Raw genomic sequence first — 17,006 nt, 5'->3', positions numbered from 1 at the left:
TGTATCTATTCATATCAAACGATTTAAATCCAAGGTCAAGAATAAGCTGTGACATAAAAAAACGGGCCACAAACTTGATTTCGAGAATAATACAACCAGCAAGCCAAGTATATAGTGAGGCAGCCCAACATTTAACACAAATATATTCCATTTTACAATTTTTGAATAGAAATAGCATAGAAGAATCATATTGACAAAAGTTATTAATATTTTCAAAGGAATAGAAAAACAAAATATCACTCATCCAAAACTCGAAAAGGGCAACAGTGGCTAAAAATTATCAAAGCATTAGTGTTGTGGATTGAAAAGGGTTGCTAAATTTTTCCTCCTCGTTTCTCTCCTTAATTTTGTTATTTAAACTTAGTGTTTTCCAATTTAATCATTTACCAAATTGGTGATCTAACTTGACTTTTTAACATTAATGAACAGCTTTTACTCACATAAAATCCACGTGTGAAAAACTAAAAAGATTACAAAAACACTAAGGGTGTGTTTGATTACATTTATTTTCCATGGAAAATATTAATTTTTCACCCAAATTCTTACTTGAAGTGTTTGATTGCTATTTTTTTCCATGGAAAATAATTTCCAACTTTTGAAAATATGCTTAATTTTCCTTATTTTTAAGGAAAATATTTTCCTTGGGTGGAGGTGGTTTTTATTTTCCTCAAAATAAGGAAAACATTTTCTTTTTTAGGTGATATTTTCCATATCAATCAAACACACTCTAAATATCAAATTAGGAATGAAAACAGAGCTAGCTAGGGTTAGAGATGCCCTCCCACACTTCCTTCCCATTCTTGCTTATTTCACCGTCCCCAGTGTTTTCCACCCTACTAACCTGGTTAAGTGTGGAATCTCCCTCTCCCGTTCGAGTAATCGAGTGATGTCTTACATAATCTCTATCCCCATTTTATATTTAAATCTTTGTTTGATGAGAATCAAAATTAGATTTTTAATATATTTTGATAAAGGTTAATAAAATAATGTTCGAAAAGTTGTGATCTCGATATGTGATTAAAATTAATTATTATCATTAACTTAAATTAAAATTTAAATTACAATCCTACCAAAAAAAGGTAATATGACTAAATATTATAAACTCACTTTCCAGATCCTAAAACCTAAATATGCTTCCATTTGGCCCCCATTTTCTAGAAATGAAAATGGATGTAATAGTGTTTTTTTAAAAAGTGAGTGGTTGAAAAAAAAGAAAATTTTTTAATTTACGTGTAATATTATTTTATAGAAAATTGTATAATTGAGAATAAGAGAAAGAAAAATGAAATGGAAATTAATGGGGATCAAATGAGGGCATAGTATGACACCCGGTGTACCGACCCTCTCACAATAGGAAGTCCATGATTTTTTAATTCATCGTCGGCCCTCCTTTCTTTTGAGGGATCGATACACCGGTGTACAAGTATCAAAATCTAATTTTCTTTGAAAATAAATATATTGATGAAAATTTATTTTAGAAGAAATATCTTGAGAAACTCGGCGCTGGTTCACCGAGCACAAAATGTGAGACGTCATGACATTATTTGGTACATTTCAAATTAGGGTTGGGCGCGGGTCGGTTCGGTTCGGTTCTAAAGAGAATCGAATCGAACCAAAATTTTCGGGTATCTAGTAAATGGAACCGTCGGATCCAAATATAATTATGGAACCGTTCGGGTTCGGTTCGATTCGGTTCTGTACTATAATTAAATTTTTTAATATTTATAACAACATTATATAAATACAATTAATGATACATTCAATGGTTTTGGAACGTCAGAGACTAGTAAACTACCTTGTTCAAATGATCGCTACGATCAAAGTTTCGGTCGGCGAAGGTCACAGCTTCGATTGGAGGCCACAGTGTCGTCTGACGATTGTATAGGTTTTGGAATATTAGTGAGGCTGTGAGAGTGAGTGAGAGAGTCGAGACAACGTTATGTACTTTAATATAAGTGTTTAGGGTTATTTAGTGGATTTGATCTTGTTTTGCTAAGAAATGAAATAATAAAATGGATAATTGGGCCAAAAATAAAAAAAATTAAAAATGAAATAAACTATTGGGTCAAAAATTTGAATTTAGAAATCGTTAATTTGTTAATTTGTTTAGAAAAAATTAAAATAGTTTGATTTACTTAATATAAAAAAAAAAAAAAAGATTCGATTCTTCGGCTCTTGGTCTAGAACCGAGAATCGAACCGTAACCGTCGATTCTCAATTCAGATACCCGTTTGGATATTTAATTTGACAAGAACCGTCGCATTTGATTCGATCCATCGGTTCGATTCGGGAGATTTGGTAGGCCCTATTTCAAATTGACCACCACTTCCATCACTGCCGCGCAGCACCACCAGCTCCACCGCCATGAAGCAAAAAACATTGCGATACAAATCCGGCAGACCTCAATCCACAGCCCTCCCTTTCATTGATAAACCCCAAAAAAATTTCACCAAAGATCCGGAATCGCATCAACTAAATTTCGCTTTAAAATCATCCAACTCATCATCGTTTTCATCGTCATTGAAGTGTAACGACCCAGATTTTTCTTCGCTCCTTAATGATGTTTTAGCTAGAATCGCCGCGTCATTTTCCTTTCACAATTTGCAGACGGTGTCGCTGGTATGCAGAGCGTGGAGGGACGCGCTCCGGCTGTTGAGGGAAGCCTTGCTGTTCCTGAAGTGGGGCAAGCGGTTCAAGCACGGCCACGGAGGAGTGAAGCACAATTTGAAGAAGGCCTTGGATTCCTTCTTGGAAGGAGCGGCGCGTGGGTCCACGATGGCAAATAGCAATGGTGGACGCCGGGTTGATTTATTGGGAAATGGGAAAAAAAGAACAGGGTATTGCTTGGTATAGAAAGGCAGCTGAGCTTGGTAACCCTACTGGCCAGTGTAATTTGGGTATTTCGTATTTGCAAGGTAATTGCTTTTCTTTTCTTTTTATCAGATTTCAGCTTTTGCTTATTTTTGTGTAATTTGATGTATTCAGTGATTATATATTTTCAAATTTTGAATTAATTCGAAGTGGGTTGGTTTAGATTGTGATAAAAGTTTAGTTATTAGGCTGAGCTTTGAATTAGGAAAAACAAATTCAGTTCTTTGAATGGAATTCTATTGTCTGTATTTGGTGGACAGTTTCTATATTTGACTCAGAAGGAAATGGACTTACATCTCTCAAATATTTCGAGTGGATAGTGTCAAAATGGAACAATTGGAATAGAAAGCCTATTTCATCAACATTGAAGCGTCCATTTGAAACTATTTTAAGGTTCATTTTTACGTTTTCCTCTTTGAGGTGGTCATGTCCATTTGATTACGACCTTAAAGATTGTAGAAATTTTAACAGCTTTCTATCGTGGAAATTTGTCTAGTCTCGAGTGGTCCATATTTATTTTAGTTATTCTGTCTTCGCTTAAATTCTTTTATCTGCTATAAGTTAATGAGTCTTTCAGTGTCAGTGGTTAATAACTTCATTTACATGCCTGATTCATAAGCCTTTAATGCTGTAATATTTTTTAGTGCTGACTCATTATCTATCTGCATAAACGTTAAGAATGACTATTTTAGAATTATGAACTGTTCAGTTTTCCTCTGTACACAAATTTGTTGTCAAGTTCTTAGCAGCTTAAGCTTTTAGACTGAGTTATAAAAAAGTAAAGAAAAGTGGTTAATCTGGTTTTTTTTTTTTTCCTTTGCTAAATATATAGAGAAAATACATGTACTATATCTCTGTTGTGTAGGCTATTCACTAGAAGAAGTGCCCTGTTTTTGGATGTCAAGGAGAATTTAATTTAGTTTATTTATTTTTAAATACTATCCATCAGCAGATCCTGTGAAAATTATGTAAGCCATTGTCAATGTCGAGTTTTCCATTTTGGGTTACTGGGGATGTGAGGCCTTTTGAAGATAAGCATGTAGGCTGAGACACTTAAAAGTAATGTTGTTGAACTAAATTATTGATTTTGGATATCTGTTTCTTGTGTCCTTCACCAGACATGGCAACAATCTTTCTCCTCAATAATATAGAGCTCTTCAAGAGTGGCCGTGAAAATGAGATGCAGGTAACTGATAAGTATGAGCTCAAACAAGCACAAACGTTCATGGTTAATACAAATAATGTGTTTTTTCAAGGTGAGAAAAAGAATTGCATTTGGAACGAACAGTTATAATAATGTGCAGTACTTTCTGCAGTGTCTTTTCTATTATATTGTCCTGAGATGTAAATTGTGCGGCTGATCCTCCGAATACCAAAGAGGCAATTGCATGGTTATATAAAGCTTCAGTTGCTGGTCACGTTCGAGCGCAGTACCAACTTGCTCTTTGTTGGCATCAAGGTCGCGTACTCAACCAAAACGTACAAGAGGCGGTATAATGTTGCTTGGTGATCAATTTGTACAGTTGTAGAATTAATCTAGAAATCTGATCTTAATTTTTTGTTGGCTAATTAGATATGGTGGTTCATATTAATTTTTTTCCCTTACTTGTCAAGTGGGGTGGTATTCGATGAAGAAAATGGACTGTAGGCAAGTGTTCAGGTAGCTCAGCTGGTTAGAGCAAAGGATTGAAAAAGGAGATAGAATAATCTATCCTCCAGCCCCTCTTATTCTTTGAGAGTAAGCTGGTAAAGAGAGCGAGTTTCCAGCTGCAAGAAGGAGGCCACACAACCTTCTGCCTCGTCCCAGAGTCTAACACCCATCTTTTCTTCTTTTCAAGAGGAAGCTAGATTTCCTTTAAACTATTCATTTTGGGCAATCATATTATGTTAATCTAGGCATAAAACTGCTACCTTATCAGAAATTACTTTTCTTGAGCTAATAATTTATACATCTTCTTGTTTGGCTAATCATGTCTAGAGTTACTTGTTCTTTAGCAAATTCGTACTCTTAATCAAAGTTGAATAGTCCATGAGGATTATCTGATACTCCCATGTAGTTAAGCCCCTGTTTGACAACCATTATTTTCTAACTCTTTTTTCCACGTACTCATTTTCAATCACACATTCACCCAATAAAATACTCTACATGTGAACCCAAAACTTTTCACTAATTTGTAACCCCACATTCTACAAAAACTCGCTATTCAAAACTCGATTTGCCCATGGTTGTCAAACAGGGGCTAAGATAGTTAAGGCCATCCATTTTTTAATAACTTTTGGTAGCGTATTGTTCTTTTGATATGGATTCTTATTGTAACTTTAACTCATGAATTTCTAAATTCTAATCTTGGCAGGCTCGCTGGTATCTAAGAGCTGCAGAAGGGGGATATGTTCGTGCTATGTATAATACCTCCTTGGGCTACTCTTTTGGTGAGGGGCTGGTCCAGTCACAGAGACTAGCAAGGCAATGGATGAAAAAAGCAGCTGATCGTGGTCATAGCAAAGCGCAGTTTGAGCATGGGTTGGGTGTCTTTTCTGTACGTTACCAAAACATCCCATTGTTTCATGGTAAAGTTCTTTTAAGTGATGCAGATAGATGCTTATATGTCCACATTTTTGTTGAGTTTGAACTTACAGAAATAACAGACTTGTGAAACGTGGTTTTCTTTTTTATTTTCAAGATTTTAATCCATAAAACTGTGTATATAAGATATCTTCAATACGTGTTAAAGAGTGGCGCAAGAAACTGATGGAAATCTTTGATGCTACTAATTGGTACTTGTTTTGCTAAGCTTGAAGATAACTTTTAAGCTACTTTTTATCTGAACATGTTTCAAAGTTACATTTTTTGGCAAAGATGATGGAAGTCTTTGACCTACTACTTGGAACATGTTTGGCTAAGCTTGAAAGAAATTTTTAAGCTACTTTTTATCCCAAACATATTTCCAAAAGTTACATTTTTTGGCGCACAAATCTTTTGAAGAAAGTGTGTTTTTACTTAATTTATAGAAAGTACTGCATTTTATTTTTTTCAAACTTGCTCTTGGACAGGAAGGTGAGATGATGAAGGCTGTTATATACTTGAAGCTTGCCACCCGAGCTGGTGAGACTGCTGCCGCTCATGTAAAAAATGTTATAGTTCAACAATTGTCAACAATTTCGCATGATAAGAGCAATGCATCTGGCTAACAATTGGCATGCTATACCTTCGACCCGATGAACCTCATAGGCACATGTTCTTCACTTGACTATAAGTCTTCCTCGTTTTTCATCAGTTGCTATGATTCTACTGTTAAAGCTTCTCCTTGTAATAGAACGTTTATATTAGAAGGTAAACAAGATGTAATATAGTTTTATACCTTTTTTCTTGAATGATTGCTCTTTAGTTACAGATTTTGTAAAATAATGGTGTAATTCAGTCTTGTAGTCTCTTTGATCATGGTGTCTCAGTATGACAAATTTACGGTTATTCTGTTCAAATTTAACGTGTTATCAATGTGTAAATTTTGATGGACAAACAACTTAAAAGTGCAAACCCGCATAAATAGCAAGCCAAACAACAAAAAGAAGTATCAAATCTGCACTCAAATGGATGTACATGTGCACAATCACAGTTGAACAATGCCTACACAAGAATAGATCAAACTGTCCAAGTGCTGAGAAATGGAAAATTCGTAAGGATGCCACCAAAAATCAATCGGTATTCTGTTCATCGGTACCCCCCTCTTAACGAGTACCTGTTGATGTAGAACGAGTACCTGCTGTTGTCTGATACATCATTGGTATCTAATAAATCCCGATGCTTGAATCGTCGTTAAAATCCGTTAAAGCAATGTCCAAGCCGTATTTAAGGGGTGTAAGACTGCCTCTGAGTAAGCACACCTGAGTGAAACACATTTAGATGGTACATTGCCTTGGAAATCAACTCTTTCAATTCAGGATGTTGAGCAATTAATGCACGATCCGCCCCCTCAAGAACGTTCAAAACCCGTGATTGTTCCAAAGCCTCGCTCTTTCCAACGTGCAATCCAAGGTAACAGAGAAGAATCAATCCGTGCAACTGTGCCCGTTCGTGGCCCTTTAATAGTCTTAATAGAGGGGGAACACCTTTGAACTCGATAATCGACTTGCAGTGCTCCACGCACAGATAATTATCAGGACAAGCAAACTTCCCAAGTGAACAAGCAGCTTCTGCAGCCACGTCCTGATTCCCGTGACTAAGTTGCTCAACTAACGGCCTAAGGACCCTTGATTCTCGTGCTGGAAACGTTCGAGCTAATGAACCTATCGCCCTGATAGCTGGAATTCGCAACCACGAGTTATCAGACTCTTGAATCAACCTTAGGAGCTGATCGACAACTGCTTTAGCAGCAGCAGAACTCATCTTGAAAGCTACCCTTCTGAGGTCGACATTAGATTCAGCTGCAGCCGTTATCTCCATTATTGTCATCAAACAATTACGCTGCAATTCCCCGTGCTCGGTTTCAACAAGCTTAGCCAAACAGAGCAACCCTTTCGTCTCCGAGATTCTCCTACTGTTAGGTACACTCCCTTGAGCAAGCATCCATAATGCCTCAGCACAACTTATTTTCAACTCGAGCTTAACTTCCGGCTTCTCATTCTCCCTCTCCCTCCTATTATTCCAGACCTTACTACTCACCACCGAGGACCCCACCCTATTCGTATTTTTCTCCATCTCCTTGTTGATTTGCACGATTGAATGGAAAGTCTGCTTTCCGATTCTGATCATTGGATCGTCCGGGAATATATCTAACGACAACAATGTCACAAGTGGCCTAATCACATTTTCCCTTGCAAAATCATCTTGAGCAAGTGGAGAATACTTTGCCATTGTAGCCACCAAATTTGCTACCTTTATTTGAACCCTCTTTGGAGAATCCGCTAAACCTTGTACAATGATTGGAATCCCCAAATCATCGATTATTCGTCCGACCCTTTCCTCGGAATTCGCTAAATTGTAAAGGGCAGTGGCGGCCGCGATTTGAGCTTCCGGCGAGGAATTATCCTTTAAAAGCTTCAACAATGGTGAAATCCCGCTTTCTTCGACGATAATTTGTTTGTTTCTATCATTATCTTTTGCTAAAGAAGCCAATTCATTAGCACAATCAATTTTATCTTGTAATTGACCAAAGTGTAATGAAGCAATAAAAGACCAAACCCAAGAAAGCATGGGATCATTACTAGCAATGGGAGGTAAAGTGAGAACAACACCGCCACCGCAGATACTAAGAACCCATTTCATGTCAGCGACAGAGGAGTCAAGAAGGGCGAAAATCTTGCGAAAATCCGCGGCGGAGACAATGGTGAAAACCCGGCAGAGGAAGTTGCGCCGCCTGCACTTCTTGACAAGGATCAGCGCCTTTTCCATATTCTTGGTGACATCAGCAGCTATGTGGTGGAAGGGGCGGTCGTAGAAGGCGGCGGCACCACCGCCGGAGGTGGCTAACCGGACGGCAGAGCGGAGCATCTGGCTTATGACAACAACTTTATTGCCAACCTCGGCACAGTCGGACTTGAACAATCTAGTTTCATCGACGGCTCGTCGGATTCGTTCCGATAATAGAATCGGAAATGATAAGGTATCTTGTATTCTTGTTTGTTCTTCTTCGATGGTTAATGTTTTTTGAGGAATTCGCGGAGAAGATTTTGTTGCCATTATCACAACAGAATTTGATCAAAGAATTTGACGAAGTAAGAGATTTTCATGAAATTCAGTGTTCAGTTTTGATAAGTAATTGAAGAGTCAAACAAAGTGAATTTTCAAGAGTAGAACAAGAGAAAATGCACTGCTTTTCCTTTCTGTCTTCGCAAGTTTGCGCTTTTTACCTATATGTTGAGTTGGGTCTGACATTGCATTTATTATTTCCTTTTATTTTTATCTTAAAATTAAAAAAAAAAAGGTTGAACTCTAATTTTGAGGGCCCCCACCATCTTGCTTCTAGAGCTTTGTGAAGGAGGTAAATCGCGGAATGTGTCACAGCAGGCTAGGGAACAAGAGCTGTCTGTACACTGCGTCTACAAGGAGTCTAATTCCGTGTCTCAGGAATCGAACCCCCACACTGGGGCTGCCAGCAAGGCATGAGATAACATCACTCCCATGCTTTGCATGGGGACTTTTTTTAATTTTAATTATATATATTAATGTGTGAGCTTGAAATCAATTGGTAATAGATGAATTTTGAATCCAGTAATTTAGTTTCAAAAATTGCATGAGGTAAAAAAATTGAAAAAAAAATAGAGATTTCCATTTTTGACAATACTAGTTGTACCAGCACAATTACACTGACTCGATATTTTCGAGGTATTTTTTTAAACAACATAACTTGTCATGAATGAGAGTCAAGCTATGCACAATTTATGAAACTTAAATTTTCGAGTTGTGTCAACTTTTATTGATGAGCGAGTCTCAATCTCATGTCCAATTATGAATAATTTGTCGCACTACTTGACTTGACCTTGGACTTTTTAAGATGGCCATTACAACTTCAACCTTCGACATTCTAATTCGTCATGAACAATTGGTTGAACTATTTTTATTCGAAAGTCTATACAAATTTGATGCATTATTTAACCTTAAAAGTTCCGAACGAAAGCATAATCTTAAAATTGCATTTATGACAACGGCCAACATGTCATATCAATCGGCTAACATAATTTGATAGTCTTTATTTGTGCAATATTTTCTGTAAGAATCCAAAACTATAATTGATAAGCGACAGAAGTTGTTTCTTGCTTGAAGTATTGTGAAAATTCAAGAAAGAATGATATGTGTATTGAATATTTTTTAAATTTGTTTGAAGGTGTCGAAATGGGTCGTACTATGTATAAATGTATGAGTCGAATTTTCAAGATGCGACAGTCTTTAATTCTTTTTACTTGTTTCTAGTCTTCAATCCTCGAAGATATTTTGGGTGGAAATTTTCGAGCATTAGACATGCGAGATTGTGCATGTTTGGCTACGCTTAAAGGTAATTGAATAATTATTAAATTTAAAAATACATTTAGTAGGGATCCACAATTTTTATGAATGATTTTTTTACACATTCATTAATTTTTATCAAAAAATTGCTAAAACTTTTATCAAAAATTTTATCAAATAACCCTTAAGTTATAAAATAAATAATCTTGTTGTTGCCAAAAGTAAGTTATTAATTTTAAAAATAATTCATATTTATGCTCTCAAAATAAGTAATTATATATTTTCATAAGTAATAAACAGTAAATGCAATTCAGGCACTGTGTAGTCGGATTATGTAAAAGTAAATTTGACGTAACTTTGAATTGATTTCTTCGTATAATATTTGAAAATTTTTCTTGACTTTTATATCAAGTGAATACTGTAAATTAGGGGCGTAAGTGGTTCGATTTGATTGATTTTTGACATATTTTCAAACCAAACCGCTTGAAACGGTTTGAAAAAAACCAAAACTTAAACCAAACCAGTTTGAAGGGTTTGAAAAAAACTCAAACCTTAACCTAACGATTTGGTTCGATTTTAAACCGCTTGTTTTGTCATATATTTTTTTGCCCGTCTACTTTTATGTTATTAATTCATTGAATTTAATATATATTTATATCTCACTAGTAATAAATCTAAAACAAACTAAGCCCATGTTTGAACCAAATTTTTGGTACAAAAAAATAAAAATTTAGACCGTTATTTCAAAAGTCCAACCGCCTTTATTGACCTGCTATTTCATGTGTGGGACCTAGCCTTCTCTCCAATAGTTAATTTTCTCATTATGATGATATGGAAAATATGATTCAAATAGGGGCTAAATATATTTACTATAAATTTAAATATCAGCTAAATCAAAGTGAAATCACAATAAACTAAAATAAAGTTTTTTTTTTTTCATTTTTGTTCACCTTTTTTAGGCTAATGACGATACAATAACGTTACAATACAAGTTTACTAAATTAGATATAAGGTCCAAAAAACATAATGATGTTCAACAAGACTTTGTTATCATCATATCTAAAAAAATAATACTGATTAAACAAAGAGAATAATCAACTACAATAATAAAGTAATTGTTTATAATATCTAAATATAACAATTACACAAGTTTACGTTTGTATGATATTACGAAACACATTTAATTTCAGATTCTTACCTCAGTTTGCTCCAAAAATTTATTGATCTGAAACTTTATTTATAGCAAATATTATCACCGAAGGTCTAGGATCTCTTTGTCTCCAATTTGGTATAATGGATTTCAATTCAACTTTGAAGAAGCGTGAAAAATTTGAAAAAGAAGTGTGTGGGGCCGATAGCTCAAAACTGTATTGGGTGTCGACTGGAGTTCATCTAATTTTTGAAGAGGAAAAAGACTTTGATAGATTACGTTAGTCTTGAAATTATTAAATATATATTAGGATTATTGGATAATAATAATAATAATAATAATAATAATAATAATAATAATAATAATAATAATAATAAAAATCTGTATTAGAAAATTAGGAATTGACAAAAATACTCACAAATGACAAAACTATTGAATTTTACATATTTTGTTGAATTTTCAAAAAAATTCATTTTTTCATTTTTTTTATTTTTATATATTTTTTCGCCGGTCCGATTTGGTTTTAAATTGCAATTGAAATTCTCAAACCTAAACCAAACTATTTTAATCGGTTTGGTTTGGACCAAAACCATTTCGTTGATCGGGTTCACGTGGCACCAAACCGACGGTTTCTAAAATGCGGTTTCAGTTTGATTTTCCGATTTTGCGATTTTTGCTTATGGCCCTACTTTGAATAATATTAAAACGAAAGATTTAATACAAATTCAAATATGTCATATATTAAATTTTATATAATTAATTTATTTATTTTTTTCAGACATACTTAACAAACAAGCATGCCTAAGGATGTCAAACGGGCCGAGTGGCTCGTCGGCTCGTTAAAGCTCAGCTCATCAAATGACAAATCCGAGCACGGGTTGGATCAAATGAGCCAAGCCTTGCTCGCAATGCCCATGAGCCAAAAGTTGAAAATTTAAAAAAAATAATAATAATAAAAATAAATAAAATAAAATAATTAGAGCTCGTGGGCTCGGCCCAGCCCACGAGAGCCGAGCTCGCCCCTTGAACAAGAGCCGAGCTCATGTGGTTGCCACCTCTAAGCGTGCCTAAATAGAGATTATGGACCACTTACATTTCATCCCTAATTGTTGTTCAAATTTAAGAATGAAAAGTTATATTTTGATTCAGATTATAATTCTGGACCACAATTTCTTGCAGCCAAACAAAGCATTTTGTCAATATCCCATTTTCCTTCGAGTGCAAGTCACCATGGTTGGAGGAATATCTATGTATTTTTGCAAGCAATTAAAAAATTCATTGGGCTGCTGAATGTGTCAAAAAAATAAATATCGTTTGTTGATATCAACGTATCTCTAATAGCGATTAATGATGACAATATTATCAATGAAGTCAACAAACTACGGACAATGGTCTTCGAAATTGGTTTAATAAGTTGGCTTTGATCAACTATTTAAAGGGGACTCGTTAGTCGAATATGGGAGTTCTTAGGGTGTAATGCTCAAAATCTAAACTCGGATGTATCAACTACTTTGCTAGCTTTTAATAGTCTATGAATATGCCGACAAAACCCAAAAACTTTTAAAACTTAAGGCTTAAACTTATACTTGCAAACTAACTACAATTTTAAGTATTAATGAATTTTACTTTAAACATCTAAGTTGAAATTGGACTTTAAAATAATAGTTACAAAACTTGTAAAGGATTAGACCAATGAAACAGACCATGATCCGATCTGATTGGTTTGTTTGGATCATTTAGCACTTAAATCGCTTGAGACTTGTTGAATCGTTTGATTCTATCAATCCGACTAGAATGTAACTTAGGAGAATCGAACGGATTTTTGCAAAACTAGTCAGATTCTTTTTTCTATTTATAAACTATCAAGAAAGAGCCAAGTCATGACTCAAACCCAAGACCCAAAAGTTGATGGAGGAAGTCGATTTATACTAGACTGCTTTCGTTTGTTGATAAAATTGGGACTAAACATATAAAAATAATAGTTTGTAGTATATTCCTTATAAAGAGGAAATTGCACCCCATATCACTTTTTGAATTATCAACTACAAAAATATCACCTTTCAATAATTTCGACAAATTTATCACTTTTTAACTATTTCATCCCACAAAAAATTTTAAATATCTTGAAAAAGTGAAAAAAAAAAAAAAACATTTTCTCATTTTTTTTTTTTTTTTTCATTTTGAACCCTAAACCGCGCTACTTCCATACAACCAACAAGTCTCCCCACCCTATAGTAAGAACTTCTCCCTCCTACGACTGGTAACCCACACCCAGTTGGAGTCATTTCAGGTTCTATCCCCGATGGTCCGATTTTGGCTACATAGTATTAATCGAGGTAAATATCATTTTCATTTTCTTTTATATTTAAATGTTTTGAATAATTTGTACTCGTTTATGTTATGGTTGGTTGTGATTGAAGTTGAAGGGAAAAAAATTTATATTTAGGGTTATGATTTCATGAGTGACCATATTCATGTTCCTAAAAAAGTTGAGAAGATAGAATTTTTTAGTTTTTTTGATGACTTTTTGAAAACTTAGATTTGCTCCTTTATTTTTGTCCCTTTTGTATGGTGTTCCTATCATTTGAATAAGATTTGTTCCTTGAGATTTGTAACTATGATCACTTAATATTTATAATTTTACTTTAAATTGTTACATAGATTTCTTGAATTATATGAATTTTGTGGAAGATTTTTTTTTAAAAAAAATTTAACCTTCTTACAAAATGTCCAAAGACACAAATTTGGATGTATTTCCCATCAAGGAGTTAATTGTCCCAATGGTCATTTAATTTAGGTATATGTCTTTGATTGCTCATTGAACTTTAAGATGTCGATTTTAAGCCACTAAACTCGTCCAAATGTTGTACATTATTTACTAGTATACCATTCATTTCAAACTTGACTTTAACAAATTAGTAATTTGGCTGCCACATCTTCAATTGCTTATAGAATTTTGAAAAAAAGTCTTAGATTGCTCATTGAACTTTAAAAAAGTCTATGATTACTCATTGAAGTTTGAGGTGATTGATTTTTAACCATTAAACTTATAAAAATGATGTCGAGCTCTTCTTCGTTAAAAAATGTGTATCGCAAGTGCAAAAGTTGCATAAAAGTAATAAGTGGACAAACAAGTCCTGGTTTCAATCGCACGAAAAATAATTACTCATTTCCACATTAGTTAAATTTAATTTTAACATATTATTTTTATAGAATTTTAAGCCCTTTTTTTCATTTGAAAAATATAAATTTACTATGTGTTTCGTATTTAAAATTAAATTAAAATAAAATTTGAATATTGCAACAAAACACACAATAAATTTAATTAAAAATTTTTGCAATGAAACAGACACTAAATTTAATTAAAATTTGAACTTTTGTAATGAAACACACAATAAATTTAGCTAAATGAATTTTGCAATGAAACAGATAATAAATTTAATTAAAATTTGAATTTTACAACGAAACACCCAATAATTTTAAAATTAACAACGAAATACACAATAAATTTGAAATTTTCAAATTATGAAAATGACTTAAATTCTCCAAATAAATATTAAAATCAAATTTAACTATTTTGTAATCGAGCGATCATTTCTCGTAGGATCGACAATCCGGACACATTTGTCCATTTTATTACTTTTGTGTGACTCGTGTGCCTGGCGATACACATTTTTTATTGAACAACAGGTCAACTTCATTTTTATAAGTTTAGTAGCCAAAATTCAACAATCTCAAAGTTCAGTGAACAATCGAAGACGTTTTTCAAAGTTCTGTAAACAATTAAAGGCGTAGCAATTTATTAACATGTGACAAGGTGCCATGTGTGCATTCCTTTAGCCACGTCACTAATTCCATTAAAGGTTTGAAACAAATGTTATGCTAGTGAATAACGTCCAATATTTGAATAAGTTTGGTGGTCAAAACTCGACATCTTAAATTTTGGTGAGCAATCGAAGACACAAATATAAGTTCATTAACCATTAGGACAATTAACTCCCCATCAAAGATATATTCGTTTCGTTGTCTGGTTTCCACCTAGCAATTTACTATAGCTTAAATATAAAAAATAATAAAAATAATAAAAAAATGAAAAATTTCCAGCCTTTTTGTGTTGATTTCTTACAAATAGGCTTCTCAGTGTACTAGAATTCTAAATTATATAATTTTTTATTTAACCTAATATGGGAAAGAAAGTATGACTTCTTGTGTTGCTTGTGTTTTTCTGTTCTTCCTATCACTATCATGGATACAAAAATGGCTTCTGCTTGCTTTTTTGTGAAGAACGTGGGTGGTTTCATCAATTTGTGTGTTTCTTTCCTTTCTTATCGAGGCTTCCTTTCAATTCATCAAGATTTTATCTATTTTTATCCGATTCAGTAGATTTACTAGAGGAACGTGGTCTCTTTTCTTGATTTGGGACAATTCATGAAATAAATTAATCGATTACAGTCTGATAGACTATACCAACAGATTCGGCATGTAAAATTGTAATTCTCTGCCAAATTTATGGTTGCTTTTATGCATCATTTTAATTACTGTAGGATTTTCACTTTCGTGGATACCTACGGTTAAAAGCACCACTGATGGTCGTTTAGAATATACTCTCCCTGAAAGCTATTGAAAATGTACCTTCCTGCATGTGTATAGGAAGTGGGTGTTTTAAATTATACGAATTTGATATTTTTCCCAAAGTTGTGGTTGAACGAACTCAAGAATCGAAGGATTAATCTAAGGCTTTAATGTTTTCTTGAATCTTGGAAAGATGTTATGGAGAAGGAATATAATAAACAACTACCCCAAAAATGTGTTAAGGCTCGGATATATAGTAGAAGGCAATTAGGTAGCGTGGGCCAAATAAAACACTTTAAAAATGCGAACTAGGATTTTACGCGTAATATCGTCACTCGGACGCCAAGCTAGCGATAGGCAAGCGACTAGTGTGTTGCTTGAGCGAGAGCTGAACGATAGGTGGACGACAATGTTTCTATTTTTTCTGCTTGAGCATCAGATAGGCGATAGGCTAGCATGAATCCAATGACTCTTCCCTTCTTGTTCTAAAATCGAACTCTAAGTTACTTATTCCATTTGCACAACATTTCAATTGACTCCTTGACATTTACGACTTTTTATATTAGTCCTTTTATCTAAAGGATTGCCAATATAATAAAATCCTAACAAATTTGCTCTTTGGCATTATGTGACAAAACTCTACAATATAAGTCAAGAAAGTAAAATCAAACTAATCTACTGAAACCCAAACTGAATGTCTGTGTCTTGCATTCCTTGTTAAACTCGTTTCCTAAAATTTAACTCAAATACCAAGTGTAAAAGCACGTGCTACAGGAAATATAATAATTGCCATACATTATCATATATATGCTAGCTTGATTGAGAAGTAATACTAATGTTAATCAAAACACTAACTAAAACATTAATATCACCAAACATTAAATACTCAAATAAGCTATGCATTATGCTATGGAATGTCATGAATGAAAAATACAACTATCTTTCCTCCTTACAGTCATCTTTCCCCCTTGCTGCAAACTCTCTCTCAAATGCAACTCTCAACCAAATTTACAATAAAATCTCTCTTCCTCTTTTTGTCACAAATGACTTAGGGAACTTTATCAAGTACAATTAAACACCAATATATAATAACTCAAAGATGCAGTTGATAGCATGTACAAGCATAATTAATGAACAATAGACTTTCCCACCTACTCAGTTCAAATTAAAATGGAGTAAGTTATATAAGTGATCTATGTATGTAAAGTGTGACTAATCCTTTGTAAACAGGATTACAAACCTTAATTTTGTGAGGAATGACATGTCAAACATCATTGTCAATAAGTATATTCCCTATGTATGAAAATCAAACCAATAATAGCATATTAGGACATATAAAGAAGCTCATTTTGCATGTATATTATTATTTTCTCCCTCTGACTTTAAGCATATATATATTTTTACACATTTTCTAAGTTGTACCTTGGCATAAATTAAATACATATAGAATAATTTCAAACCTTCTCAGTCTAG

The 17,006-nt window shown here is 33.8% G+C and overlaps 1 protein-coding gene and 1 pseudogene across 1 annotated transcript; one reads left to right on the top strand and one right to left on the bottom strand.

The window, feature by feature from the left end:
- Positions 1 to 2,285: 2,285 nt before the first annotated feature.
- LOC111406318 lies at positions 2,286 to 6,310 on the top strand (annotated as a pseudogene).
- Positions 6,311 to 6,393: 83 nt separating this feature from the next.
- LOC111406317 lies at positions 6,394 to 8,704 on the bottom strand. The gene has a single exon (XM_023035701.1). It carries the CDS (start codon positions 8,546 to 8,548, stop codon positions 6,719 to 6,721), a length of 1,830 nt encoding a protein of 609 aa, XP_022891469.1. The 5' UTR covers positions 8,549 to 8,704; the 3' UTR covers positions 6,394 to 6,718.
- Between the last annotated feature and the right edge of the window lie 8,302 nt (positions 8,705 to 17,006).

The sequence above is a fragment of the Olea europaea genome, chromosome 12, assembly GCF_002742605.1.
Source record: "Olea europaea var. sylvestris chromosome 12, O_europaea_v1, whole genome shotgun sequence".
NCBI lineage: Eukaryota > Viridiplantae > Streptophyta > Magnoliopsida > Lamiales > Oleaceae > Olea > Olea europaea.
Note: the sequence above shows the minus strand (reverse complement) of the source record. Positions and strands in the feature narration are given on the sequence as shown.